Source organism: Musca domestica, unplaced genomic scaffold (assembly GCF_030504385.1).
Source record: "Musca domestica strain aabys unplaced genomic scaffold, Musca_domestica.polishedcontigs.V.1.1 29, whole genome shotgun sequence".
NCBI classification, from domain to species: domain Eukaryota; kingdom Metazoa; phylum Arthropoda; class Insecta; order Diptera; family Muscidae; genus Musca; species Musca domestica.
Genome location: NW_026712296.1, coordinates 4,995,761 through 5,021,939, shown reverse-complemented (window position 1 = coordinate 5,021,939; position 26,179 = coordinate 4,995,761). Strand labels below are relative to the sequence as shown.

The window sequence follows — 26,179 nt, the reverse complement described above, 5'->3', positions numbered from 1 at the left end:
GTTGCCGCCACACTGCATACGGGATATTTACAAACAAATGGGCATGTATTTCCTTAATTGTAAATTCCAAATAAATAGATTTTTACTAGCCGACAAAATGAGATTCTTTCACAAATGATGGATTGGCTGAACATAACTGTTTTTTTTTATTTGTCCTCTTTAAACTTTCAGATATGCATATAATTCATCAAATTCACAAATTAGCACATCCAATCACTAGTTTCTTTATAAAAAATATAAAAATTGAATAAAACACTTTTCACAATTGCACAAAATTATTTTCAATTTTTACCATAATAAGTAATGAAATTATTGTCAAATATAGTATTGGCAACATTTTTGCTTTGTAATTAGTTCTCTAAATAGTCTATTAGCGTTCTAAAATGAAACTGTAACACCTCAGATGTACAGACCAGTATTTATATTCAAATTGGTTCCGTACCACTCGTTGGCCGGCAATGAACTTTATTAAAATGTGTTTAAATATTTCAAAATGGAAAATTCGTTAAAAAATTATCCAATTAAATTAGCTAATTGGACAAATATGATCTGGTTGGCCCAATTATTTAGCGAATCAAAGAAATATTTTTTTTTTTTCACAACACTGAGTCACTGGTAATTTATTTTTGTTTTTACCTCACAAGTTTTTAATTGATACCTAACTGAAAAAATGGATTATTTGAATCTGAATCATCAGTATCCAGAGTGTTTGGCAGAAGAGAATGAAAACATTGGTATTTTTGTAAATCCCCTGTAAATTTACACAACCATACAGATTTTTCGAACTTTTGCGCAAGACTTAGAATTTATTAAAATGAATACAGCTCCGGGGAAAATCATTTTTTTAATATTATATTCCCATCCTTTCGAAAATGTCCTGTTATGATATCATATATGTCTTGCCAGCTCTTTTGAAGTAGATTTGCAAAATTCTCACAATTACGTTATCTGTAAAGATTATGTATAGCATTTTAAAGCATACTTTTAGGCACATTCCACAATTTTAAACGGACAATTCACAAGAAAAAAACGTAAAGTTCGGCCGAGCCGGAATATATAATACGCTCCACCATTAGGTAAAAAAACGTATTAATATAAAAGTTCAAACGTGTTTCACTTTAAACTAGAAATACCAGTAAGACAATTTGGATAATGCTGTTAAACTTTAAAAAAAATCGTAAGGTGGGTTAGGCCGTTATATGGGGGATATGCCGAAACCGGAACCACTATATACAATTTAGATTGTCATCTACCAAATTTGAAACAATTTGGTGAGTGAATGTGAATAGGATTATCAAAATTCCGAATATCGGTGGCTGTCATTATATGTGCGCTATAGGAAAACATGGGCCCAAATATTCAATGTTCTGCCACTGGAGCTAGAACCAATCATGAACTACAAAATCCAATTTTTAAAAAAATCCGTGAACAAATTTGGCGAAAGTAATCAAAATACCGAAAATCGGGAGGTATCACTATGCAGGGGCTATACGAAAATGTTGACTTATATATACTATGTTCCGCCACAGGAGCTAGAACCCATTATGAACTACAAATAGCATATTTTGGACAAATCTTTGGAAAAATGTGGCAAAAATCATCAAAATAACGAATATCGGGAGATACCGTTATATGGGGGCCATACCAAAATGTGGACCCAATATGACCTACAATTACCAATTTTTAAACAAATCCGAGAAAAAATGTGGCGAAAATCATCAACCGTTATATGATTTTGGGGAACATCCAGCAGATTATGAAAAAGGAAGAAGACACGTATATCGACATTTTAAAAGTTTATACAGAAAGATAGATACATTTCCACACTTTTGTAATTTTTCAGATAAAGATTTGTCGGAATCCGTGTCTTTAGCAATACTACAGAAAAAATTACAAGGAAAATTAAGGTTTAAAATTTTAACCCTCAAGCGAGTCAACAAAGTCGTCTTTTTGGTACTTTTTTAAAAATATGTTTAAAAACTTCCTTTGAACGCGATCGTAGCAAGTAAAAATATTCCACAAAATTATTTGTCATAAAATTCTACTATAGATCCTAGAAGACGTCAAGAGTCTAAATCTTAGCTAAACACCAAAAATACTCATATATTAAATAATGCAAGTTAGATATAGCAAGTTGAAAAGAACCGCTGACGTGTTTCGCATGTTATGACAGACAAAAGTGTTAGAAATTCTTACTCTTTATGGTGAGTGAGGTATCAGAGGAGGATCGCAGATATATAATCTTGTGTTAGCAAATATGTTTGTATGTTTGAAATTTGAAGAGAGTTGGATGCTTATTTCGCTTTCTTTGAGTGTTTTATTTTTCAATATCTTTAACCCCATGTGGGGGAGTTACCAGAAGAACTGGTCCGATCTCTACCATCTTTGTAACAGATCTTGTGTTGATGAAAATATTGAGATGTACCAAGTCTGAATGGAATCGGATGTTAATTTCGCATTTTATGAGCTTCATGGAAATTCAAAAAATGTTAATTCTTTGTGGGGGAAGTACCAGAAGGAGTTGACCGATATAGCTCACCTTCACACCAGGCCATGGGTTAATAAAAATATTGTGATGTGTGTGATTTAAAGAGAACCTGATTTTATTCGGATTTTATGATCGTTTTGGTTATTCATAACCTTGACCCTCTGTGGGGAAGGTACAAGAAGGAATGATCGAATCTCTACCACCTTTATATCAGATATTGTTTTGATGAAAATATTGAGATCGAGATATTGAGAATTGAATCGGATATCAATTTCGTGTTTTGTGACTTTATGAATATACAATATTTTGACCATTTGTGGGTGAGGTACCAGAAGAAGTTAACCGAAATATTCCATCTTCACACTAGACCTTGGGTTAATAAAAATATTGTGATGTGGGTAATTTAAAATCAATCGGGCACTTACATCACATTTTATAAGAGTTATAATTATTCACAATTTTGACCCTTTGTGGGGGAGGTACTCGATGGAGTGGACCGATATTGTCCATTTTCACACCTGACCTAGCACTGGTGCAAATATTAGGATTTGCAAAGTTGGAGTAAAAACGGATTATCCGCCCTCTTTCTGTGCAGTAAATTATTTTTTTGAAAATGTTAACATTTTGTGGGGTGGGTACCAGAAGGAGTGGACCGATATTGTCCATCTCCGAACTCGATCTAAGTTTGAGAATAATGTAACAATGTACCAAGTTTGGATCAAATCGGTTACTCCCTTCGAGAGTTATCGTGTTCGCCAACCAGCCAGACGGACGGACGGATATCGCTACATCGACTCAAAATGTTCTGAAACGGGTTTGGTCCAAAGAAACCTAACTAACACCGCTAATTCGACTAGCCATATGGCTGAGGGTATAAAAAAACAGCATAGTTTTTTATTAGTAAAAACTTCGTTTATTTCTGCAAAATTTAGCACTCCTCCCTAATTCGCTGAAAATATTCGCAATATTTTAGATTTTTAAGGACAACTTTGCATGAAGAACGGCTTTAACCTTAAAATGTGTTTTAATATTTTTGAATTATTGACGTAAAATTAATATTTGAACTTTTAATGTACTCTGAGACTTACAGTAGATTTTCATGGAAAAGAATATTTAGACTTGGTACAGTGCCGTTTAAGAAAGTTTTTATCCATATTTAAAAAAAGGACGGAAAAACTGCGAACAAGAATCTCCTACTGTTATCAGTAATCTTGCCAAAGACACTTTAGATATAAAGATGTCCAGTTTTAAAGAAAACTTAATCCGATAATAAAAAAAACAAGTAAAAAAGCTGTAAGTTCGGCCGGACCGATCTTTGAATACCCTCCACCATTTGGAACGAATTTAGCAATTCTCCAAAACAATAAAAAAACTCTGCTAAAATCTTAAAAATACCGAATGTAGCTGTTATTTTAGTAGTCTATACGAAGACGTGGACCTGCACAACTTCAAATACCAAATTTTAAACAATTCCAATAATATACATTTGGGTACAATTTTATCAATCTACTTCATTTCGTTCGAAAGCTAGAGTTTTTTCCACAGACGGACTGGCGGATAGACGGACGATCGACATAGAATTTAATGCTGATCAAGCATATATATACTTTGTGGGGTCTAGAATGTATATTTCGAGGTGTTACAAACGGAATGACAAACTAAGTTTCTTTGCAGTGTAAACTTTCAAAATGCCGATACACGTATCTTCTATTTTTAGCTCTATTTTCATTTTTCAATATCTACTCGATTTTCCTGTAATAACAAAAACAAAATAATAATTTTGTCGCAGAGTGTTATTTTTATAGCCATTATATTAGCTTCCTCTTTCCGGTTCAATGAAACACAACCTTCTTTCACAAAAATTCCATTTGCCAAAAATTTCCGTCATAAACGTTAAATTTCATTACATATTCTATTTAATAATGTTTAAATATTAACCTTTTAAAGTACCAGAAATTATCATCATTTAAAATTAATGTTCCATATTTTCATTTTGGAAATGAACATTATAATGAACTTGCAAATAGCTATATCGGGTAATAATTGCCATAAAAACTATAAATGTAATTAAACTGTAAAAAAATGTGTTTGTAAACAAACTGTTCATTTGCCCAAAAGTCCAGTAAATAAGAGCGAAGTGAAGGTACATTTGAGTTACTGAGAGTTTGCAAATTCTTGCTGGAAAAATGTCCCCGTAATGCCATGTTTTTGTAAAGTAAACCTATGGTACAATAAGAAGGTAAGGTAGAGCTACCAGCTGATTACAATTTTTTTCTAAGTGTGACCGACTTCTGCCAATTTAGTGTATGTATTTATTGTTTTGGAAAATAAAAACAAAATATTTTTAAAACCAATGATTGGAAGACGCGTTCATTGGGGGGCGCTCATTGAAGCTATTCGCCAGTTTTGCCATGTAATTCAAAGATAGAACTATTTAGGCATTTCATTCATTTTTTGCACTGTTTAACTGATTTTAAAAATGAGGAAAAATATTGAACGAAAGAAAACAACTTGTTACATGCAAATTTGACAGGAAGTGGGCATAGCCTCAGGGCTGTATTTCTGTAGTTTTACGAAGCTGTTCTACCTCCTTATTGTACCATGAGTAAACCTACTTTATGAGGATTTATTTGAAGTATAAACTGCAGCAAAATATTTTCGCCATTAAGATTTGAACCAAAGTTCTTTTGATAGCTCGTGGCAAAAGAATACAGGTAGTCGCACCGACACAGCTGCTGTGACAATGAACTGTCAAACAAATTTTGGAATTCAAAATGTTGAATAAAAAATTATTGAAAATTGTAAAAATTGTTGTAAAATTCATATCATAACATCCATCATTTGTGTCGTATAAGAAACCATATAAAAAAGTACTTATTTTTGACAAAACATTCAAAAAAATTTGACATATCAATGTTCCCAACCCATGGTAGAAGAATACAGATAGATGCATCAACGCTTGGGAACATTGATGTGTCAAAAATTGTTAAATGTTCCTTCAAAAATAAATAGATTTTTATATTTTTTCTTATAACATTTCATATCAACATTTTAAATTCCAAAATTAGTTTGACAGTTCATTGTCCCAGCAGCTGAGTCGATGCGCCTACCTATATTCTTCTACCATGTCCCAACCGTTTAAGCATCTATCTGTCTTCTTCTACCATGGATCAGCTGTTATCTTACAATTTTTTTCAAGATGCTGTTTGCAATTTTTTCCCGTGAGAGAGAAAGTCGTATTTGTATTCAGTACTTCTTTTAAATTTCACTGCATAGAAAGCAGGTTCCCATCTCCGATATGTGTATGTACAATGGATTTATAAATATTCATTTTGACAATGAGATGTTGTCAAATGAATAATTTTGTAAAAAATATAAACATATGATTACATGTCTTTACCTTCTTAATTCTACCATGGTTTCTATTTTGAACGCAAAAAAAAAAAAGAAATTGTTCAATAATCAATGTTGAAATAGTACAAATTTGAAATTTCGTACGTCCGACGAATTCGGGCCACTATGATATAACTACATATGTTTTACTTGTATGGTAAAAAATGTCGACTGAGTACGTCGAATTTTAGATAACGCTGTAAAAATAAAAACACAAAAGGATTCGCAAGTACGAATAATTTTTTTAATTTTCATTCCCCTTTACCGCTCACCCCAACAAACAAAGAAAGCTGCAAGCAAAAGACTTATAAATAGATAAATATAATCTGAAAAATTAATTATCTTACTAAATCTACTAGTTTTTCAATGTTTGAATAATAATATAATATTTTAGGTTCCGGAACAGAGCATATGTGTATTAATTATTTATACTCGTTGTTATCATGTTTTGCTTCTCACGTAACATTTGACGTATGAAGAATATGCAGGGGACACAATAGAGAAACGTAAATACTGTTTTGCGTTTAAACTAAAATATGAAAAAATATAATCGAATGCATTTGCCTTACTAATACATAGTAATAATAATTAAAATTAAAAAAAAAAAACTTTGCTAGAAATTACTATCTTCCAATCAATTATAAACAAACACAGCCGAGCTGTCAGTGTTCATTTTGTTACACTCCCCGTTTGACGTAACCTTTAAGGTTATGTTGAAGAACAGAATACATTGGAAAAGAAAATGGAAAATAAAAACAATGCTAATAATTTGTACCCAACACAATTTTTTTGTAATCAACTTTAGAATCCTTGTATTTTGTTAAATAAGCATATTTTGTACACACAAATTTAATTCAGACATAATTAGGGCGCATAGTCATAAGAACAATGTGTTTGTAAGGGAGACTTGTTAACGTAATTTACAAACATAGGCAACTTTAGATGCCGACGCATATTGGTGTTCCTATAAAATGTAATTGCTTTAAGATTGATTTTTCCCCAGAACTATAGGAATATTCAAAAACGTAGTACCAATACCATTTCTATTAGAAATTTTGTGGCAATTGTTTCCCATTCCCGCATAGCCGGAGAAACTTTATTATTAAAAATCCATTTAACAAACAAAAGCTCTTAGAAAAAAATCTACATGTATCGTTCACAATCATTAATTATAACATGTATTTTTATTAAATATAAACTTCCCCCTCTCTATCTACTTTCCATTTAAGAAATTGTATTAAGTATGCAATTGACCACATATTCGTTTCATTTGCAATTAAGCTAATAGAGACGTCCTCGGTTAAAAACTAACAAACAAGCAAACTGTTAAATTATTTACTTCAAACATTTCTATGAACTTTCCCATTGTTTTGCATAATAAATACTAGTAAGTTCTATCATTCACGTAATAGGCATTTGCTTTGTTTGCTACCCATCATAATTAAAGATAAACATTCTCGTTGCAACATTTGGAAATGTACCAAAAATATTTCTACACCGGCTTTACAGAATCCCACATTGCCGTCGAATACGCCTTTATTACACAACAGAGACCTGTGCAATATCTATCCTATCAGCTGAAGAGAACTATTTTATTAAAGATTCGAAATAACATGTCGATCTTTCTTTTTATAAAATAACTGTAGTCAGAAAAAAAAAAACATTTCCTACATATTCCAAAAAATAAATTCATATGTCATATGATTTCTTTAACCAAGTCCCTTTTTCACGATGTTCTTTAGCTACTAATTTCGGCGCACACACATACGCTCATTTTTCCCCCGCGCACCAACACACACACGCATCTCTTATACACACAAATGCCGAGAAAGAAAAGTTCAAAGCAGTTGGTTATGCAACACCACATTGAATATGTAATCCACAATGAAAATTTTGGAAAAAATCAAAAGTCCAGCTGGAAATTTTGTTTTTTTTAGTTTTTATTATGATTTTCGTTTTGTTTTAGCATACATTTTTTGTTTCCGAAGATATTAATCATCACTTTAAGTTAAATAACATTTCATTTTTCTCTTACGAAATCGTTTAAAACGAACATTTTAAGATTGAAGAAGGTTTCCGTTTTAGATGGCAGCAATCCTTCGGTTTAGGCTATAGAGCAATTCAATTATTGAATTTCTTTAATGTTTTTTGTAACTGCTGTTGGTTGTTTTGTTCTAGAACTAATGTTGGTTTTATAGGTTATGTTGAAGATGGTAATGATGACGACGCTTAAGCGGCTTCCTTGGCGAGACGCTCGGCCTTTTCGACGACTTCTTCAATGGGACCAACCATGTAGAAAGCGACTTCGGGAAGGTGATCGTATTCACCAGCCAAGATTTGGCTGAAGCCCTTGATGGTTTCTTCGAGGGGCACCAATTTACCGGCATGACCGGTGAAAACTTCAGCGACTTGGAAAGGTTGAGACAAGAAACGTTGGATCTTACGGGCACGGGCTACGGTCAATTTATCTTCTTCAGACAATTCATCCATACCCAAGATAGCAATGATATCTTGAAGGGACTTGTAATCTTGCAAGATCTTTTGCACACCACGAGCAACGTTGTAGTGAGTGTGGCCAATGATGTTGGGGTCCATGATACGAGAGGTGGAATCGAGAGGATCCACAGCTGGGTAGATACCCAATTCGGCAATAGCACGGGACAATACAGTGGTGGCGTCCAAGTGAGCGAATGTTGTGGCTGGGGCAGGATCAGTCAAATCGTCAGCAGGTACATAAATGGCCTGCACAGAAGTGATGGAACCCTTCTTGGTGGTGGTAATACGTTCCTGCATAGAACCCATATCAGTGGCCAAGGTTGGTTGGTAACCGACAGCAGATGGAATACGACCCAACAAGGCAGATACCTCAGAACCAGCCTGGGTGAAACGGAAAATGTTGTCAATGAAAAGCAATACATCTTGGCCTTCTTGATCACGGAAGTATTCAGCAACAGTCAAACCAGTCAAAGCGACACGAGCACGGGCGCCTGGGGGTTCGTTCATTTGACCGTAGACAAGAGCTACCTTGGAGGTCTTGTCCTTAAGGGAAATGACACCGGATTCAATCATTTCATTGTACAAATCGTTACCTTCACGGGTACGTTCACCGACACCAGCGAATACGGAGTAACCACCATGGGCCTTGGCGACATTGTTGATAAGTTCCATAATCAATACGGTCTTGCCGACACCAGCACCACCGAACAAACCAATCTTACCACCCTTGGCGTAGGGAGCAAGCAAATCGACGACCTTGATACCGGTAACCAAGATTTCTTGTTCGACGCTCATGTCCACGAATTCGGGGGCTTCAGCGTGGATGGGAGCGGTCTTGTCGGTGGGAATGGGACCACGTTCATCGATGGGTTCACCGATGACGTTGATGATACGGCCCAAAGTCTCAGCACCGACGGGAATACGGATTGGGTAGCCAGTATCGTTGACCTTTTGTCCACGTACCAAACCTTCAGTACCGTCCATAGCAATAGTACGGACAGTGTTCTCACCCAAGTGCTGGGCTACTTCCAACACCAAACGGGGAGAGCGGTTTTCAACTTCCAAGGCATTCAAAATTGGGGGCAATTGATCCTCGAATTGGACATCGACGACGGCACCAATAACAGCCACAATTTTGCCATTACCAACAGCAGCCTTAGCGGCAGCCTTGGCGTACTCGCGTTGGCTTTGGGCAAGTAGTGATATAACTTTCTTATCTGACCTGCTTAAGGCCGTACGTGCGGCAGAGAACATTTTCTCGATTTTTTATAATATGCCCGTAAAAGAAAGTAATTGAGGTGAACGCGCTCCTGAAACAGATAATTTTAATAAAAATATTTTATTAAAGTTTGCAATAATTACTTAAAAAATGAAAAGAATTTTTTCACACACCAACTAGCTCTCAACTTATGCACTCACCGATTACGAAACAGCAAATTTTTGCAGGCAATGTGGCCGTCTTCGTTTTCAACAGGGCAGTGTTGCCGAATGTAAAACCTTCGTTACGGGTACCGTTTTTCTTGTTCTAAAAATGGCTGCCAATTCACAATGGCTTGACATTTGCCTATTTGGCCAGATTGATAGAAGAAATGTTAGATAATCAATAGAGGGAATTTTTAGGGTATCATTAGCAACTTTTTATAAGAAAGTGAGGCATTGACTATTACAGTGTATTTACGCCAAAAATTGTATATCATTTCGAATTACGAAATCCAGACTCTACATCGAATTTAATAGAAGTAGCAACAGCTGATGTTTGTTTTCATATAAAGCTGCCCATAGGTGCTAACATGGCTCAAACTCAAAGGTTGTTCAACTTCAAGACACTAGGAAAAATGCAACAACTGTAGCACTGTAGTCTTATAGTATCAAATAGACTTTTAAATATGCTACAATTGTCTCTGTTTATTTTTCATTTTTTTAACAAAATTCTTATAATGGGGAAAACCCACAAAACATGAATGGAATCTTGGAGTTATTCCACAAAATTGAATCTAAGATTGTAAACCAAACAGTTTTATCCCAAATTTGTACAATTTGTTGCACATTAACGTCGAATATATGTATTAATAATGGTAGAATCAAGAAGATAAAGTCAAGCAGTCATATAATTACAAATTTTTTAAAAATTTTTCACTTGACAACATCTCATTTGTGCAACATCAAAACATCAAAATTGTGTTTATAAATCCATTGTACATATACAAATCAGAGATGGGAACCTGGTTTTATGTAGTGAAATGTGACAAGGTAAATTACAGTAAATGCAGATATGTGTATGCTTATTTGAAATGATTTTTACCTTCTTAATTTTACCATGGTATTTAGTATGGTATTTTTGGTATTGGTATTTAGTATGGTATTTTCAAAATCAATGATTGGAAAACACGTAAATTGCGGCTCGGGCATTAAAGCTATTAACAAGTTTAGGCATGAAATTGAAAGATTGAACAGTTCGGATCATGTTTTTGAGAGAATATCCGGGCATTTCATTCATTTCTCACGCTGTTTGACTCATTTTAAAAATGAGGAACAATATGAAAAAAAATGAAAACAACTTGTTTCATATAATTTTAAATGGGTCTGACAGGAAGCGGACCCGAAAACTGAGATTCATTGCAGTATTTGTCTTTTTATAAATATTAAACAAAATATAATAAAATCATCTATAAAAATTAAAAATTCTTAAAACTATGCCTTAGAAACAAAATGTCAAAGAGTATAGAAATTACGATTAGATATGTCATTTAGTTGCTTTGGGTTGAAAATTGTAAATTACCCAAAATTCGTGATTCATTGCAGTATTTGAAATAAATACCCTCTTTTGTATTTTAAACTTGTTGGGTCGATCTACTAACAAATTTTATACAATCATAATATCGATTATAAGGAATTTATGTTTCTATTACAGTTCTCAAGAAATTTTATTATGAATATCCATGGTGCAATAAGGAGGTAGAACAGCTTCGTAAAACTACAGAAATATAGCCCTGAGGCTATGCCCGCTTCCTGTCAGACTCATTCAAAATTATATACAACAAGTTTTTTAACTTTTTTCATATTTTTCCTCATTTTTAAAATTAGTTAAATAGCACCAAAAATTAATGGAATGCCTGGATTATCTCTCAAAAATATGATCCAAAATGTTCAATGTTTCAATTTCATGGATAAGCTGGTTAATAGCTTCAATGCGCGAGCCGCAATGTACGTGTCTTCCAATCATTGTTTTTGAAAATATTTTGGTTTTATTTTTCAAAACAATAAATCCATACGCTAAATTGTCGGGCACACCTAGAAAAACCATGTGAATATCGTTATAAAACTAATATATTAATCAGCTTATCGACAAAGGCAATACAATATTAAATTTGTGTTGTTTAAATTTATTTATTATATTTGTTTTAATGTATTTTCAATGTGACCATTTTTTTTTCAAAATAAATGATATACAGAAACTTTAGATACGGAGCTCCCTTGAAACAAAATAACCTTTTGCTATGGAAGTAGATAAGATTTGATCATCTTTTAAATGAAGTAAATGTCACTTTTTCTTTCACTTCAACTCGTAAGGTTTGCGGAAACAAGTAATAACTTAAATTTTTCCGGCAATCTTAACACTTGTAAAACGGTTCTCAGAATATGTCTTCAATAGGCACACTCATTCCGGTATTACACATATTTTAGACAATTACTTTGTTAACGCGCTATAATACCATACTTTGCACATCGCTCAATGCTACGTATAACTTAATGGTGCACTTGAAATATATAAAACTGGGCAAAAAGTGGTAACACCAAAATTGGCTTATAATTAGTACACATTCACAGTAGTAATGATTATTAACTACAACACTGCACACAGAGTTGAGTTTAAATTAACTATCCTAAACATCGACGTCAAAAATTAATTTGCTCAACTTTGTACTCCTGTTTTTTTTGGTGTTTGCCGCAAAATGTCTGCAAGTGATTTCGATAAAATTGAATCAGCTTTAAATGAAAAATATGAGTCTGTGGTTAAGACTGCTTTGGAACAATCAAATATTACGGACCTCAAAGACTTCTATAAAGTTTACTACGACGAGAAAAAGGCAATTGATGAGGAGTGTGTGACCCCTACGAAAAAAACTCCGAAGCTAGAAAATTTTGCTGAAGTTTTTAAACTTTTGGATGTACATCCTCCAAATTTGCAAAAGACTAAGCCAAAGGTTCCGCCAATGCGCGAGAGGGCTAACTCTACTATATCCCGTTCTTCTACATCATCTATCAACGATTTGTCTTCAAGTTTAAGCCAAAAGGATTCCTCGACCAGTTCATTAAATTTGGCAACAAAGTATGAGGAACCAACTGTCAAACCTTCTGATACTTATAAAAATTTTATTATGTTTCAAAAACAACTAAAACAAGTTCAGCAAGAATTGGAGCAACAATCAGTTGAAAAAGGTTATGAGGTAAAACTAAAACAGTTGGGTCACTTTTCACAGCAGCTGGAAAAACTCTTGCCTTCCGACAAGGTGGGTCAGCCAGCACTAACTCCTGAGGAGGAAAAAATTCTTAGTGAGTTGGTGGAAAAAATGGATGATTTAAATTTTATACGAACAAATCATGGATTATTTTGCCAACAAAATAACCCAATATTTAATAATTCACAAAGATTAGATAATGTTATTGACATACTTTCTCATTGTTTAATTTCTGTTAACTCATTTAACTTAAATGTGTAAAAAATAAATTATGCGCTTCAACCGTAATTATTTTCTTTTTCTTCGTCCTCATTATCGTTGTCCAACTCCATATCCTGTTGTAACAACAATGTTCTCATCTGTTGCACAGTGTCCCAAATGGCCAATAATCTTCGAACATTACTGCCCAGATATTCTGCCCGTTGACAGGCTGTTTCCAAATAATCTTCAAAGTTTGTGCCGGCGTCAGCAGAATTACCACTTTCTGCTGATATATTAAGCAATTGCGAGAATTTATCAACTACTTTCGTTAAATCATTAATAGTTTCCTTGTTGTAGGTGAACGGCTGGGTCTCCTTACAATTTTGAACATGTTTAATTGTGCGCGATGCTTCTATTTGTAGTAATGCACTATTGGACTTATCCAGGACGTCGGTCATATTTTGCGACTGAATTTCCATGGATGTGCGGCTTCTTTCTATAAAATATATATTTTTTATAGTGGGGACGTATATTCTTGTTAAAGTGTATCACATACTTAGCTCTTGCAACATTTTATCAATTAAACAACTTTGTATAGGCATTCTATTCTGCTTTATAATTATATTACAAATCAACTGGGCGGGTATTGCGTAGAATTAAATCAAACAGTTCAAACATAATATTCCGTGAAAGGAACTATCGGAACTAGATTACGAAGTTTCTTCTCCTTTTCGTACACATCTTTCCAGTAAAAATTATTCAGTAATTCGAACTATCGTATGTATAGGAGATCCCAATATTTTTAACAAAATATTAAAAAATGTCAGATAACCCAATTTTGAGAGTTGAGTTACTCAGATTTTAGAAAATCTTACAGGAAAAATTTACTTAGTTAGCATCATCAGCCGATTAAGAAAACATCCAATTTATAGTAGATTTAATCATAGATTCTGAATCCAGTCCTGGATCTGAGCAATTAGGTGTGTCTGGTTAACCTAAAATTTGCAATAATTGTTCCGTTATCATAGTAAAAGCTTTTACATTCTAAGCAAAATGTCGTTTTCATCTGTAAATATGGATTAAATTCCCAAATGCGTAATTTGCCATCGTATTACTTTGAATTAGTTATATAATGGAACATAACATTTTGACTACTGTTATAGAATAAAGTCCTTTACTTGTAACTAACCTAAATTTTTGAGTGTAATTCTAATGGTGCTACTAACATAATTTATCTGCAAATGCGTTTCTAGACTTCCTTGATTCAGAGTGAAATATATATGATAGCTACATCTATGAATTAATATTTTCAAAGAGTGCATATTACGGCTTTGTGGAGCATAAAAGCCAAATAAGATGTGTACAAAGGAAAAAAAATATCAAAATGCATGTAACACACAAATACATAATAGGGAATAATTATGGTCTAAGTCAATTAAAATGAGCGAGATTTTTTTAATACTTTTCTTAAAACCAAACAACGGACGATATGAGTATGTCCTTATTGTTTGTCGGAAATAGAGATGGATTTAATTTTGTGAAAATGCATCATTTTATATTCCAGTCGCTGAATATTTTTCTGACGGAACTTCTGTTTTGTAATTGTTCTGGTTGTTTCTGACAACACTGCCGCAGAATAACTATAAGTGTTTTTATCTTCCATAAGGCATATTTCCCAAAGTATGGGATGCGCTTCGTTTGCATTAATTGTATTTGTGGAATTTTGAGGCTCATATTTTGAAAAGTTTAAACTTCTTTAGCTTTATATATTTCGTTGTAATCTTGACCTCAAGACCTTTGCATTAATATTCGTAGTTAAGTTCCAAAACAATTAAAACTATGTAAATTCCAATGGATGTATTGACTTTCCCAATATAATTCGTTTCAGGGCTCCCAAAAGCTCTAAATACTTAAACTGAACTTGAGTCCACTTTTCTCCATTGTGTTAGCTGTATAAATTACTTTTTTCAAACATAAAATAACTATTATATATTAAAAGATTTTCCCATAAATCATGTATTTATATTAAATTAAAACTATTTTGTTATATTTATGTTTTAACATTTAGAAGTAATTTTTACACGCTGTATTTTTCAGATAAGCTTTCTTTTGCCAGAAAAGTTCAAATTACATTTGCTTTCTAGTTTAAATTATTTATATTCTTATTGATGTTAAAGTTATGTTTGACAGTAAACACATTTATTCATATACGTCTTCCTTATCGGCGACATACTTAATAATATCGGCTGGCCTCAAGAGTTTCTCAGCATCCGAATCTGGAATTTCAAAGCCGAATTCGTCTTCCATGGCCATTATAACCTCCACATGATCCAATGAGTCCAAACCCAAATCATTGATGAAATGAGACTCAACACGAAGCTTTAAGGAAGAAAAAACAAATGATTAAAATTAAAAATTACAATATTCTATATTAATAAAATATTGCAGAAGGAAGCAAAATGTTGGCCTGGCAAAGGCTTGATGGAATTGAAATTTACCTTGCTAGGATCAATTTTATCGTACAGTTTCAAGACGAGCAAAACTCGTTCATTAATTAATTGCAGGGTTAGTGGTGGTTTTGCAGAATAATTGCGTACCGTTTGCCATTGCCAGCTTTTGCTACCCTATTAACAAAAAGAAGAAAACAATTTATTAGTAAAACTCAACACAATTAATTACCTGTTCGCTTGTAACTTTATCATAAGAGCCGACAACTTTCAATACACGATCTTTGATATCCTCCATTGTCAGCTTAGAGGAATAACAACGCACTTGTGCGGCTACTGATTTGGGCTTTAAAATGCTCTAAACACAATAAGCGGTTATATATTAATACAATCTATAATACATATAGATGATTCATTTATTAAAATACAATAGTATATCTATAAAATATTTGCCAATATGAGATGTTGTCGTTATTGAACTTTTTCATTTAATCTGATAACGCAATTTTCCCAACATTAACTTTCAATAACAAGGCATTCTCATCCGATTTTCTTGCCGAAAGTGAGGTTATGAAATCTTTTGGAGAATATTCTTGGGTTTGGACCTTTAGAATGATTCTTCCCGCATCAATACTTACTTGTGTTACACCATTGCACATGGCAGGTGCGACCAATCTGTGCAATAAACGCATCTGTGGTTGGGCAGTGATAGCACGTATTCCATTGGCTCTGACAGCCATACGGGCACAGTTACGGGCAATTTGAGTCAGCGACATTTTTGTAGACCTATAATACAGAACCGATAATAAGTAGGCAGTTTCGAACGTTTTCAAACACAATCCGTAAAATTAAGAATTAATTTTACCCGAAATTTACAAGAAGAATATTATGTAAAAACTTCTGCAAAACTTGTGCCTCCGCAACTGAAATGTCAAAAACAATGGGAAGTTCTTTTCATAAATGTTACCAGTATTTCATATTTTTTTATTGTTGCCAGACTTCGAGTAGTGACCTTTCCTATCATAATCATATGTTCATTTATTTTACACGATGTGGTCAGATTCGCTAGGCCCAGGTCACACGTGTAAAGTTTGTCGGAAAGAAAAGTAATTTTTAGGCAGTGACATTACTTATCTTTCTACTTAGCCATAACACTCATTTTGGTGGCCATTGTGCGCTGGAAATGAAGCGAGGAACCTCATTTTGTAACCATTCTTTGAAGGCGCGTGCTGAGTCCTTTTGGAATGTCCAAGGTCTGCGGCCAAAATATTTGCTTGCCCGAGGCTTAAATACACCCTCCAGATTATTTTCTCGATAATATTCGGCATTTATTCTGATGCCACCGTCGATTAATACGAGCGACCATCGGCTGTTATGGCGTCCCACATCATAACAATGGACGGCGCTTGAGTTCTGGTGGCCAACCGAAGGTGCACATTTTCAGTTCACCTCTTTGGCAAGTAAACACGATCATTTTGTTTGTTTACAAACTGCTGGACAACAAATGTTTTCTCATCGGAGAAAACCAAATTCGGCAGTTCACCACTTTCGGCCAAGCGAAGGAACTCTTTAGCTCTTTTGAGTCCATTTTCTTTCTGTTGCGGTGTAAGTTCTTGCACTTTTTGGAATTTCAATTGCTTTGACCCGAGATCATTTTTCAATATTTGCCGAATGGAATATTGCGATAAGTTCAGGTCACGAGCCAATTTTCGGCCACTGCGACGCGGGTTTCGATCATCTTATATATTTAAAATACAAGGCAAATAAAGTTCGTCTTTCCAAGATGTGGAACATTATATGCTTTTACTTGCCTAGGAACCCGAAAATAAAAGTAGGAATACATAAAGCACTTAAGTCATCAGATGGCTTCTTCAGAAATTAACAAAGGAGCCTAGGGGCAAAACGAACTATGTCAACATAAAACTCCTTTGTTCAACTACAAAGACTTGACTTAGTTCGATTTTGGCTTCTTTTCCGAAGAAGCCAGCGACATAAGCGCTTTATGTATTCCCACCTTAAGCAAGCCAAATATGCGCTTTATGTATTTCCTCCCAAAGAGATTCTTTATTATTTTTGAAAAATACTTCACTCGACTTACTTAAATATTTTAGATAGGAAAATATTTTTTTTTTAATGAGAAGGTCGAGTGCTTCAGAAATGGGTTGCCGTATTCGATTTCGCAAATCAGATAACCTTTATTGTATTGCCATGTATATTACTTTTTATAGAAAATATCACATCCGGGCAATGTGTAAAATTTTCTTGATATGGAATAAGAAAATTGTATGCACTTAAAAACGCCGATTGTGCGGAAACTTTTTTGTGTTTTTCAAATTTCCAACTTTTCAAAATTTAGTATTTAGTAGTATAATATGTATATATTGATAATGGATGTTGCTTTTACCACTATTTGCCAGGAATTCCTTGAAGTGTTGCAAAAATCTGTAGTTGAAAAGTAAACATTGAATTAAAATTACCTGTTCTGTATTTTGAAATTAATAGATGAAATTCCAAAAATGTCCATCTTTTACATTTAAATAATTTATTGAAAATTAATGGTTTGTTTACATTTTTGGGCCTTTTAACATTAAGGTGACACTATTTTTTAGTTTTGCTTCTACATTCAAAAATATCTAACATATGTGGAGGGTATAAAAATACATTTTTATTATTTGAACACTGCATAATATATTGACGTTTAAATTAGTAAAAAATTGTTTAATTTTTTGCTGTGTCTATCAACTGTTTTTTAATCAGATGCTTGTGTTTATGTTCTGCCCCGAGCAGGAACACATTACGAACAACGAATATCAAATTTCAGACAAATTCGTTAGAATATACGAAGCTACCGTTATGTAGGAGCTATAGTAAAGCGTAGGTCTACGTACATAAGCTGGTAAAAATTATCAAGCAACAAATATCAGGAGGTGTTACAAAATCTCCTTTCCAGGATGGAGGGTATAAAAAGGCTGTTGTAAACGTTGCTTAATGCATAGATTGGCAAAATAATGAACAAGAATTTTAAAATAAATTTCCTGAATCGAATTTCCTCCTATATACAAAAATACGATCAAAATTAACACAAAAACTATTTTTTTACTCCTATATGTGAGTTTATTGATTTTTCAATCATGACAGAAAATAAGATACACATCTATGGTTAATGTATTGACGTTTAAATAAGGTTGCCACTGTCTGTCATTCTGATTAGAATGTAGTGCTGCCAATTTTGTTGTTTAGTGACATGCAAATAATATCCGATTATTTTAATACGACGTCATAGATTTGTTTACAATCAATGTTGAATTTTTGTTTGTTAAATTAAGAGAGTGATTAAAAATACTCTAATCGCGAATTGGAAGTTTTAGAATAGAAAAATAATAGAATAGTTAAGTTTATTAAAAAAAATGTTTAGCTCAAGCCTTCGGTTTGTACAATTTAGTACCAAAGTAGATTCGTGTTTGTTTACATTTGTGAAATTACGTAATATTAGATTGACTACAGCTGCGGGTAGATTAAGTAGTGTATGTGACCTCCGACGAAGACATCACCAGCATTTATCCCTGCGCTTCAATCATACAATGTCAAGTTTGCAAGAGTTCCGTATGGCTGACTATGACATCATAGGCTTCGATTTGGACGGTACCTTGCTTAGATATAATCTCAGTAATATGGTGCCCCTTGTATACGAGTTGTTGGTGAAATATTTAGTGGAGGAACGAAGCTACCCACGTGAATTATTGCAAAAACAATTTAACAGAGATTTTATACAAAAAGGCTTAATAGTTGACACTGAACGGGGTAATTTATTAAAATTAAGTGAGGACGGAAAGATATTGAAAGCTGCACATGGTACACGATCTCTCCAAGAGTCGGAAATAGAAGCGGTATATGGAAAGGCAAGAATTTGGAGTATAGCCAAAGAGTACATTGACGATCCGTTATCGGCGTGGAATGGTCCTGTTTCGGAAAAACTCAGAAGTTTATTGGATTATTTTGATATTGCAGCGTCTTTGGTGTTTGGTCATGCTGTTGACACTATTGACGAACTATCAGAAAAAAATGAGAACCCTCTAGAAAAGAATAACTATGAAATATGGCCTGATTTATTATCAGGGCTAATAAAAATCTATACGAGGGAAAATTTTGCAAACAGAGAAAGTCCTTATTTTGAAGCTTTAAAAAATGAACCAGAAAAATACCTCGTGAAAACAGATAATAAAGTGCTTGATTTGTTGCGTGAACTAAAATCTTCAGGAAAGGCTTTGTATTTACTAACTGGCTCAAATATTGATTTTGCCAATTTAACGGCTTCCTATGCCTTGGGTGCTGATTGGAAAAAACTGTTTAATGTAGTCGTTTCTTTTGGCAAGAAACCAGGATTCTTTTATATGCAACGTCAATTTTTACAAGTAAAGAATTTAACAGAAGTAGAGGGCAGCGAGTTGTCGCTGGAAGATGCGCTTGCCACAAATGGATCTTGTTATAGTCAGGGAAATTGGCAGCAATTAAAAACAAGTCTAAGTAAAAATGTTGTTGGAAAAGAAGATAACGAAACTCGCTGCCTGTACGTCGGTGATAATTTAATACAAGACGTATATACACCATTTACCAAAGCATCTATGGATACAATAGCCTTGAGTGAAGAACTGTTAGAAAATGACAATAACTATGAATATAAAAATATTGTACATTCCACAAAATGGGATTCATATTTTAGCATAAATGGAGCACCGACTTTGTGGTCAAAAAATATGGAAAAATATTCTCGATTGTGTGTTTCTAGCATGGATGTTATAGCTGCCGTACCTGTTACAGATAAGATACTATGCGCAAATTCTCAAGGTTTCTATACAACAGTTTGCAATGATCTATAAAAACGATAAAATTGACTGCAAATAAGATGACTATGTTAGAATTATTAACACACAATTAGTCAAAGTTGTTTTCGTACAACAAATAATATGTTTGTATATAATATAATACATACAAAAAATATTTGTAAGCTATTTTGTTTAGATAAATAACAATTTTCATTAAAACTAATAAAAAATGATTCTGTACGTTAACACTATTTGTTGTTGCAAATTCGTACATTTAGCAAAAATAGTAGTAGTAAATGTGTCATTGATGTACCTTTAAATAAATGCTATAAAGATTTTACTAAATATAAATTAGCTTGATGTAATTTATTAGCCAATTTATTGTCAAATATTTTCACTTAAATGAGTACAATTAACTAATTAATTAACAATTAATTTACTAGTTGCTATTAAATGTAAAAGAATTTGATTCAGAATATTCCTCATACTCCTCTGGGATTTTTTGTAAACGTGTATTAAAAAGTACTTTCAATTGTCCCAGTTTTAACGGTTTTTCTAATATTTAATTAAATTATAATTTAAGATAATATGTAAAATAATGTTTACTAATAGATAATTGTGTTACCAAAAATTATGTCAATAATTTTTTTATTTTAGATTCCAATTACAAATCAATATAGAACAATCTTGTTAAAATATAATACTTTTCAAATAGTCTCAATCGCACTTCATTCACGGAATGTAATAGTTACGTAAAATATCAGTAAATAAAATTGTAATAAACAATCTTAAATGCATTTCTTTGTAAATATTATTATGGAATAGTTCATCGTCACACTTGAGTGAAATATTTGTTTTGTATCAGATAACACGGCAAGTGTTTTTAATAGAATATTTAAAAACATTTGTCCAAACAGAATAAACATAATAAACAATAAACTGCTTTTTCAATTCAAAAATTGTCATTCGTTTTTCAATGGGAAAATAACAAATGAAAGGAATGCCTTGATTAAAATCTATTGCATTTGGGATGAGTTTTTTCCAAATATGTTTTTAGAAATATTTATTAGAACGAACTTTGAACTTGTTATAGACGACTACACAACCTCTACACATTGTTTATTCTCTATTGTTTGTTAAAGAGCGTATATTTGAGAGAGATTGTGTATCAAGAATATACAAATATAGTACATATATTGCATTTTCTGTTAGAATATCTTAATGGTTCACCCACACAGAAAACATTTTTCCTCATGGAATTTCAATGACTAAGCACAAATAAATGCTTTGCATATTTATAAATTTTGCAATTTTACGTCTGGTGTTTTCCGATTTTTTCCAGTCTTTTTTAACTAACTAACTTTAATATGTAGGCAGTTTGAGTTTGAAGATGGGATTTAATCAGGGTTTAAAAGCCAGCACCTAATGAAATCAGGCCTAGCCTTTCAGTGATTTGTAGCCAAGGCTAAAGCTGCACATGATCAGCTATTTAGCTCAGACGAATACTATTTAGCTCGTTTCTGACATGACAGCTATTTTTATTTAGCCCTAACCAACAAAAAAGCACACAAAATTAGCAATAGCTCCGATTTCGGCTGCTGCTATTTTAAGTTTAGCTGAATGAGTAGCCGAAAATATGTTTCTATGGTTGTGTATTATTAACGTTCATATTAATAGAACACATACATATTTATTTGAATTCGACAGCTAATCAAAGTTTATTTTCGAATTTTAACTTGTCAATATTTTCATCTGAAATTGTTGAATAATATCATATAGATCGAAAATAGACATTAATTGAATGGCTTCAACAATATTTGCGCATTGTCTATGTATGAAAATATCAAATCGCTTTTTTGTCGTAATTCATACGATGTGAAATTGTTATAAGCAACACTGAACTCCAGAAAAAAGTTATTCGTGATGGAATTCAAGCGTGATAGTGTGATTTATTTTTATTTGGCTGGAAAACCATAAGTGGCTATCGTTAGAGCACTCCAGCATTTAAATGTGAATAAATCTTTTTGTCTCGTACCATCACTCGTTACCATGATACTGGTAGCGTAGCCCGACGTGAAGGAAGTGGACGGAAGAAAACAGCAACATCAGCAGAAATGGTTCGAAAAGTAAAGAAGCGACTTGATCGAAACCCTCGTCGCAGTGGCCGAAAAATGGCTCGTGAGCTGAACATATCGCCAAATATTGAAAATGATTTCGGGGTAAAGCCATTGAAAGTCCAAAAAGTGCAAGAACTTACAGCGCTAAAGAAGGAAAATAGTCTCAAAAGAGCTAAAGAGTTGCTTCGCTTGGCCGAAAGTGGTGAACTGCCCAATTTGGTTTTCTCCGATGAGAAAAAATTCGTTGTCCAGAAGTTTGTAAATAAACAAAATGATCGTGTTTACTTGCCTAAGAGGTCAGCTGAAAATGTGCACCTTCGTTTGGCCACCAGAACTCAAGCGCCGGCCATGGTGATGGTGTGGGCCGCCATAACAGCCTATGGTCGCTCTCCGCTTGTATTAATCGACCGTGGCATCAGAAAAAATGCCGAATATTATCGCGAAAATATTCAATTTTTTCAAGATGTGGGACATGCTGGACGTATTACTGTCAAATTATAAGTAAAAACGACAGCACGAAATATGCCATGCGAAGACCTCAAGCTGCTTATGTATGCACACCTTTAGCTATGCAATGCCAAAACACATACAACATTTTTGTATTGCATGTATTGTTTAAAAAATAATTATACACATAATAATTCTGAACATTTCCAAATTCTGTTGAAATTTAAATTCATATTTTCTAGTACTTGCTGCATGTGTTAAAAGTAAACATGAAGTGAAAAGACCCTGGCATCAGAGATATGATTTTCAAATGTAATCAACCTGCCCTACCTTTTAATGACTGCGTCATGATAAGTATGCTAAATGTATGTATCCGGAAATAAAAAAAAAAAATAAACAATATCTTGACGTGTAGACGAGCAGTAATATAATAGATTGACAACAAAAATGTATGCATAATATTTTTTCAAAACATATAAGCAAAGTACAAATATTGAAACGCAGTAGAAATGTACAAAGTATTATTTTGCCATTCACAACAATTAGAAATAAGACTTTGATCATTGGGCAATTACAGAAAAACTATTAACATAAGATATTTATAAAATAATTGTAATGTATTGAGCTATTATTGATAACCAATGATTTTAATTGATCTCAAAGCCTTTCCACAGCCATTGCAATTCCCATGCCTCCTCCAATGCAAAGACTAGCGACACCCTTACGACCTCCAGTACGCTCTAAAGCATACAACAATGTGACTAAGACACGAGCCCCAGATGCTCCAATGGGGTGACCCAAAGCTATTGCTCCACCATTTATATTCACTTTATCTTCCTTTAAATCTAATCCCTTTAGAACCGCCAACGATTGAGCAGCAAAAGCTTCATTGAGTTCATACAAGTCAACGTCATCCTTAGACCAGTTGGCCTTTGCAAGCTAGAAAAAATCCAATAAACATTAATTCTTAGATATATATATATATATATATATTTTATGTACATACCACAGCATTAACAGCAGTAACAGGTCCAATACCCATTACATTTGGTTCGATACCTGTTTGAGCCCATGCTACGATTTTTGCCATAGGAACTACATTACGTTTTTTAATTTCTTGCTCCGACATCAGTAATACCGCAGCAGCTGAATCATTGATTCCCGATGCATTACCAGGAGTCACTGTACCATCCTACAGAAATAACAACATATTAGTTAAGTTTAAACATAACGTAGACAGTCGAAGTTGCTTTAAATATTATAACAAATAAAATACCTTTAGGAAACAAGGCTTTAACTTTTGCAACCCTTCTATGTTTGCACCACACTTGATATATTCATCCTTGTCAAATGTGATTGTGCCCTTGCGTTCAGTAATTTCAACGGGGGTGATTTCCTTGTCAAAGAAGCCACTCTTTTGAGCATTTTCAGCTAAATTCTGCGATCGAACTGCGTATTTGTCTTGCTCCTCTCGGCTGATATTGTATTGTTTAGCCAAATTTTCTGCGGTAATACCCATATGTATATTTTCCATAGCATCGGTAAGACCATCGTGTGTCATGGAATCCAACATAGTGGCAGGGCCCATTTTCACACCTTGGCGTAGATGCATTACATGTGGTGCCAAACTCATATTTTCCTGACCACCGCAAATAACAATCGAAGAGTCACCGCAGCGAATAGATTGGTAGCCTAATGCAATTGTTCTATGGGAATAAAATCAATTACTACCTTGAATTCTGTATCTTAATCGGATATTAATTCTCGTACTTCAAACCTGAACCACATAACATATTAATATTGTATGCGGGGACTTCTATAGGCAGACCAGCACATAGAGATGCTTGCCTTGCAGGATTTTGTCCTTGGCCGGCAGTCAGAGCCTTTCAATAAATTCATATATATATAAGTAAGGTTTCAAGCTGTTCAAATTTATTACAAGTACTTACTTGGCCCATTATAACCTCGTTTACGTCATTAGGCGCGACATTGGCACGGTTAAGTAAATCTTTGATGACAATGCCTCCCAAATCAGATGCTTTTAATTTCGATAACGTGCCATTGAAGTTTCCTACATTCAAAAGTAAACATATGGAAGAAAGTTAATAAGTACACATGAAAAGAGAAAGTTATCTAACTTAAAGCACTTTGACCAACTAAGTGGACACGTTTGATATCGCATAACGTCAATTTGCTATCTCATTGATATTATTTTAATACATATAGTTTCGGATAACATACCAATAGGTGTTCTGGCTGCAGCCACTATGTACACATTTTCACTCATGATAGCAATTCTAGTTAGAAAATTTAAAAAATCTACAAAATTAACCTAACTCGCGCCCCGGTACGTTCGACTTGGTGATCGAAACTCGAAGAACAGCCAATATAAACAAACATCTTTATTTATCATAAGTTGTAAGTATATATGCATGGGTGTGTGTGTTTGAATAGCAATGTTGCCAAGTTTGTAACTGTAGTTTTCCCACCTAACACTAGTTCATACCATGGTAGAATTAAGAAGGTAAAGTCATGCAATTATTGCTCTGTTCCTGAACCTGCAAGGATCTACAAGTTTTGCAATTTTTTTCGATATCATAAAGGGAAAATCGTTTATCGTCGTAAAAAGTTGTACAGTTGTATATTTCAATCCTAGCTAGTATCTGACGTTTCTAATGAAACCATTTGCACAATTTTTTTATACGAAAATTCCTCTGCAATTTTTTTGTTGAAATTCATCACAAATCTACAAACGCACATATATATCAATAAGAGAGGTTGCTCAACTCCTAAGAATCTAGAAAAATGCAACTCTGTGATGGAGTCTTATAATGTCAAATAGACTTCATACACAAAATGTGTATATGTTTTGCCAGAATAAGGGCACCAAAAGAAAAGAATTGTATTTAGGGGGTAGGTTTGTTCTACCTTCTGGTGTCATTCTTTCAAGTATGATTTTTTATTTTCTTCAGCCGTTTAGTAGCTTCATATAATGCTTTTTTGTCCCCATCCTTTTTCATTTTTTTCCGTGAGAGCATTTAACAAAATGTTTTGAAACTTTGCTCTTTTAATACTACGTGCGTACGGCGGTTTGAAATTATTGTTAAAACTTTTTTGGCTGTGAGGTGTAATGACATAAATTAAGTGTGGTTTGTAGTTGTTTCAATCCACGAGAAGCAGGAATCATAGTAGACGAATACAGGTGTCAAACCAATTTTGGTATTGAACTTTTCGAATGAAAAATTATTAAAATTTGTAAAAATTGGCGAAGAATGCATATCGTAACAACAAAACATATAAAAATCCA

General features: G+C 33.5%; 6 protein-coding genes across 9 annotated transcripts; 2 read left to right on the top strand and 4 right to left on the bottom strand.

Annotated features, from left to right (window-relative positions):
• Positions 1-7,803: 7,803 nt before the first annotated feature.
• LOC101901126 (ATP synthase subunit beta, mitochondrial) lies at positions 7,804-9,954 on the bottom strand. Of its 3 annotated transcripts, none has more exons than XM_005176726.4 (2): positions 9,797-9,954; positions 7,804-9,687 (listed from the first exon to the last, which is right to left on the bottom strand). In XM_005176726.4, the coding sequence occupies exon 2, from the start codon at positions 9,629-9,631 to the stop codon at positions 8,111-8,113; it is 1,521 nt and encodes a 506-aa protein (XP_005176783.1). In that variant the 5' UTR covers positions 9,632-9,687; positions 9,797-9,954; the 3' UTR covers positions 7,804-8,110. The 3 variants fall into 3 exon arrangements, with proteins under 3 accessions (XP_005176783.1, XP_005176784.1, XP_019895540.1); XM_005176727.4 differs by having other exon boundaries at positions 9,770-9,910; XM_020039981.2 differs by having other exon boundaries at positions 9,740-9,834.
• A 2,313-nt stretch (positions 9,955-12,267) lies between these two features.
• Positions 12,268-13,125, top strand: LOC101888626 (augmin complex subunit msd5). Its single transcript, XM_005176739.4, has one exon. It carries the CDS (start codon positions 12,331-12,333, stop codon positions 13,096-13,098), a length of 768 nt encoding a protein of 255 aa, XP_005176796.1. The 5' UTR covers positions 12,268-12,330; the 3' UTR covers positions 13,099-13,125.
• LOC101888459 (augmin complex subunit msd1) lies at positions 12,954-13,734 on the bottom strand. Its single transcript, XM_005176738.4, has 2 exons — positions 13,595-13,734; positions 12,954-13,534 (listed from the first exon to the last, which is right to left on the bottom strand). The coding sequence occupies exons 1-2, from the start codon at positions 13,638-13,640 to the stop codon at positions 13,116-13,118; spliced, it is 465 nt and encodes a 154-aa protein (XP_005176795.1). The 5' UTR covers positions 13,641-13,734; the 3' UTR covers positions 12,954-13,115.
• A 1,323-nt stretch (positions 13,735-15,057) lies between these two features.
• On the bottom strand, positions 15,058-16,490 carry LOC101900705 (acyl carrier protein, mitochondrial). Of its 2 annotated transcripts, none has more exons than XM_005176725.4 (4): positions 16,351-16,490; positions 16,124-16,271; positions 15,718-15,843; positions 15,058-15,417 (listed from the first exon to the last, which is right to left on the bottom strand). In XM_005176725.4, exons 2-4 carry the CDS (start codon positions 16,259-16,261, stop codon positions 15,238-15,240), a joined length of 444 nt encoding a protein of 147 aa, XP_005176782.1. In that variant the 5' UTR covers positions 16,262-16,271; positions 16,351-16,490; the 3' UTR covers positions 15,058-15,237. The 2 variants fall into 2 exon arrangements, with proteins under 2 accessions (XP_005176782.1, XP_005176781.1); XM_005176724.4 differs by lacking the exon at positions 15,718-15,843 and adding an exon at positions 15,537-15,662.
• Positions 16,491-18,049: 1,559 nt separating this feature from the next.
• LOC101900528 (5'-nucleotidase domain-containing protein 1) lies at positions 18,050-21,267 on the top strand. Its single transcript, XM_005176722.4, has one exon. It carries the CDS (start codon positions 18,893-18,895, stop codon positions 20,360-20,362), a length of 1,470 nt encoding a protein of 489 aa, XP_005176779.1. The 5' UTR covers positions 18,050-18,892; the 3' UTR covers positions 20,363-21,267.
• Positions 21,268-23,276: 2,009 nt separating this feature from the next.
• On the bottom strand, positions 23,277-25,272 carry LOC101900357 (acetyl-CoA acetyltransferase, cytosolic). The gene is made up of 6 exons (XM_005176721.4): positions 25,114-25,272; positions 24,822-24,943; positions 24,643-24,755; positions 24,149-24,578; positions 23,879-24,064; positions 23,277-23,811 (listed from the first exon to the last, which is right to left on the bottom strand). Exons 1-6 carry the CDS (start codon positions 25,157-25,159, stop codon positions 23,530-23,532), a joined length of 1,179 nt encoding a protein of 392 aa, XP_005176778.1. The 5' UTR covers positions 25,160-25,272; the 3' UTR covers positions 23,277-23,529.
• Positions 25,273-26,179: the final 907 nt, after the last annotated feature.

What these genes read in the sequence shown, in the direction of transcription:
- LOC101901126 (XM_005176726.4), bottom strand. Translation starts at nt 9,631, where the DNA reads ATGTTCTCTGCCGCACGTACGGCCTTAAGCAGGTCAGATAAGAAAGTT.
- LOC101888626 (XM_005176739.4), top strand. Translation starts at nt 12,331, where the DNA reads ATGTCTGCAAGTGATTTCGATAAAATTGAATCAGCTTTAAATGAAAAA.
- LOC101888459 (XM_005176738.4), bottom strand. Translation starts at nt 13,640, where the DNA reads ATGCCTATACAAAGTTGTTTAATTGATAAAATGTTGCAAGAGCTAA. An exon ending in TAAAATGTTGCAAGAGCTAA is followed by an intron (nt 13,535 to 13,594) that starts GTATGTGATACA and finishes TATATTTTATAG; the next exon opens with AAAGAAGCCGCACATCCATG.
- LOC101900705 (XM_005176725.4), bottom strand. Translation starts at nt 16,261, where the DNA reads ATGTCGCTGACTCAAATTGCCCGTAACTGTGCCCGTATGGCTGTCAGA. An exon ending in TGTGCAATGGTGTAACACAA is followed by an intron (nt 15,844 to 16,123) that starts GTAAGTATTGAT and finishes TATTGTGTTTAG; the next exon opens with AGCATTTTAAAGCCCAAATC. An exon ending in ATAAAGTTACAAGCGAACAG is followed by an intron (nt 15,418 to 15,717) that starts GTAATTAATTGT and finishes TCTTCCTTAAAG; the next exon opens with CTTCGTGTTGAGTCTCATTT.
- LOC101900528 (XM_005176722.4), top strand. Translation starts at nt 18,893, where the DNA reads ATGTTTAGCTCAAGCCTTCGGTTTGTACAATTTAGTACCAAAGTAGAT.
- LOC101900357 (XM_005176721.4), bottom strand. Translation starts at nt 25,159, where the DNA reads ATGAGTGAAAATGTGTACATAGTGGCTGCAGCCAGAACACCTATTG. An exon ending in ACGAGGTTATAATGGGCCAA is followed by an intron (nt 24,756 to 24,821) that starts GTAAGTACTTGT and finishes ATTTATTGAAAG; the next exon opens with GCTCTGACTGCCGGCCAAGG. An exon ending in TAAAGCCTTGTTTCCTAAAG is followed by an intron (nt 24,065 to 24,148) that starts GTATTTTATTTG and finishes TTATTTCTGTAG; the next exon opens with GATGGTACAGTGACTCCTGG.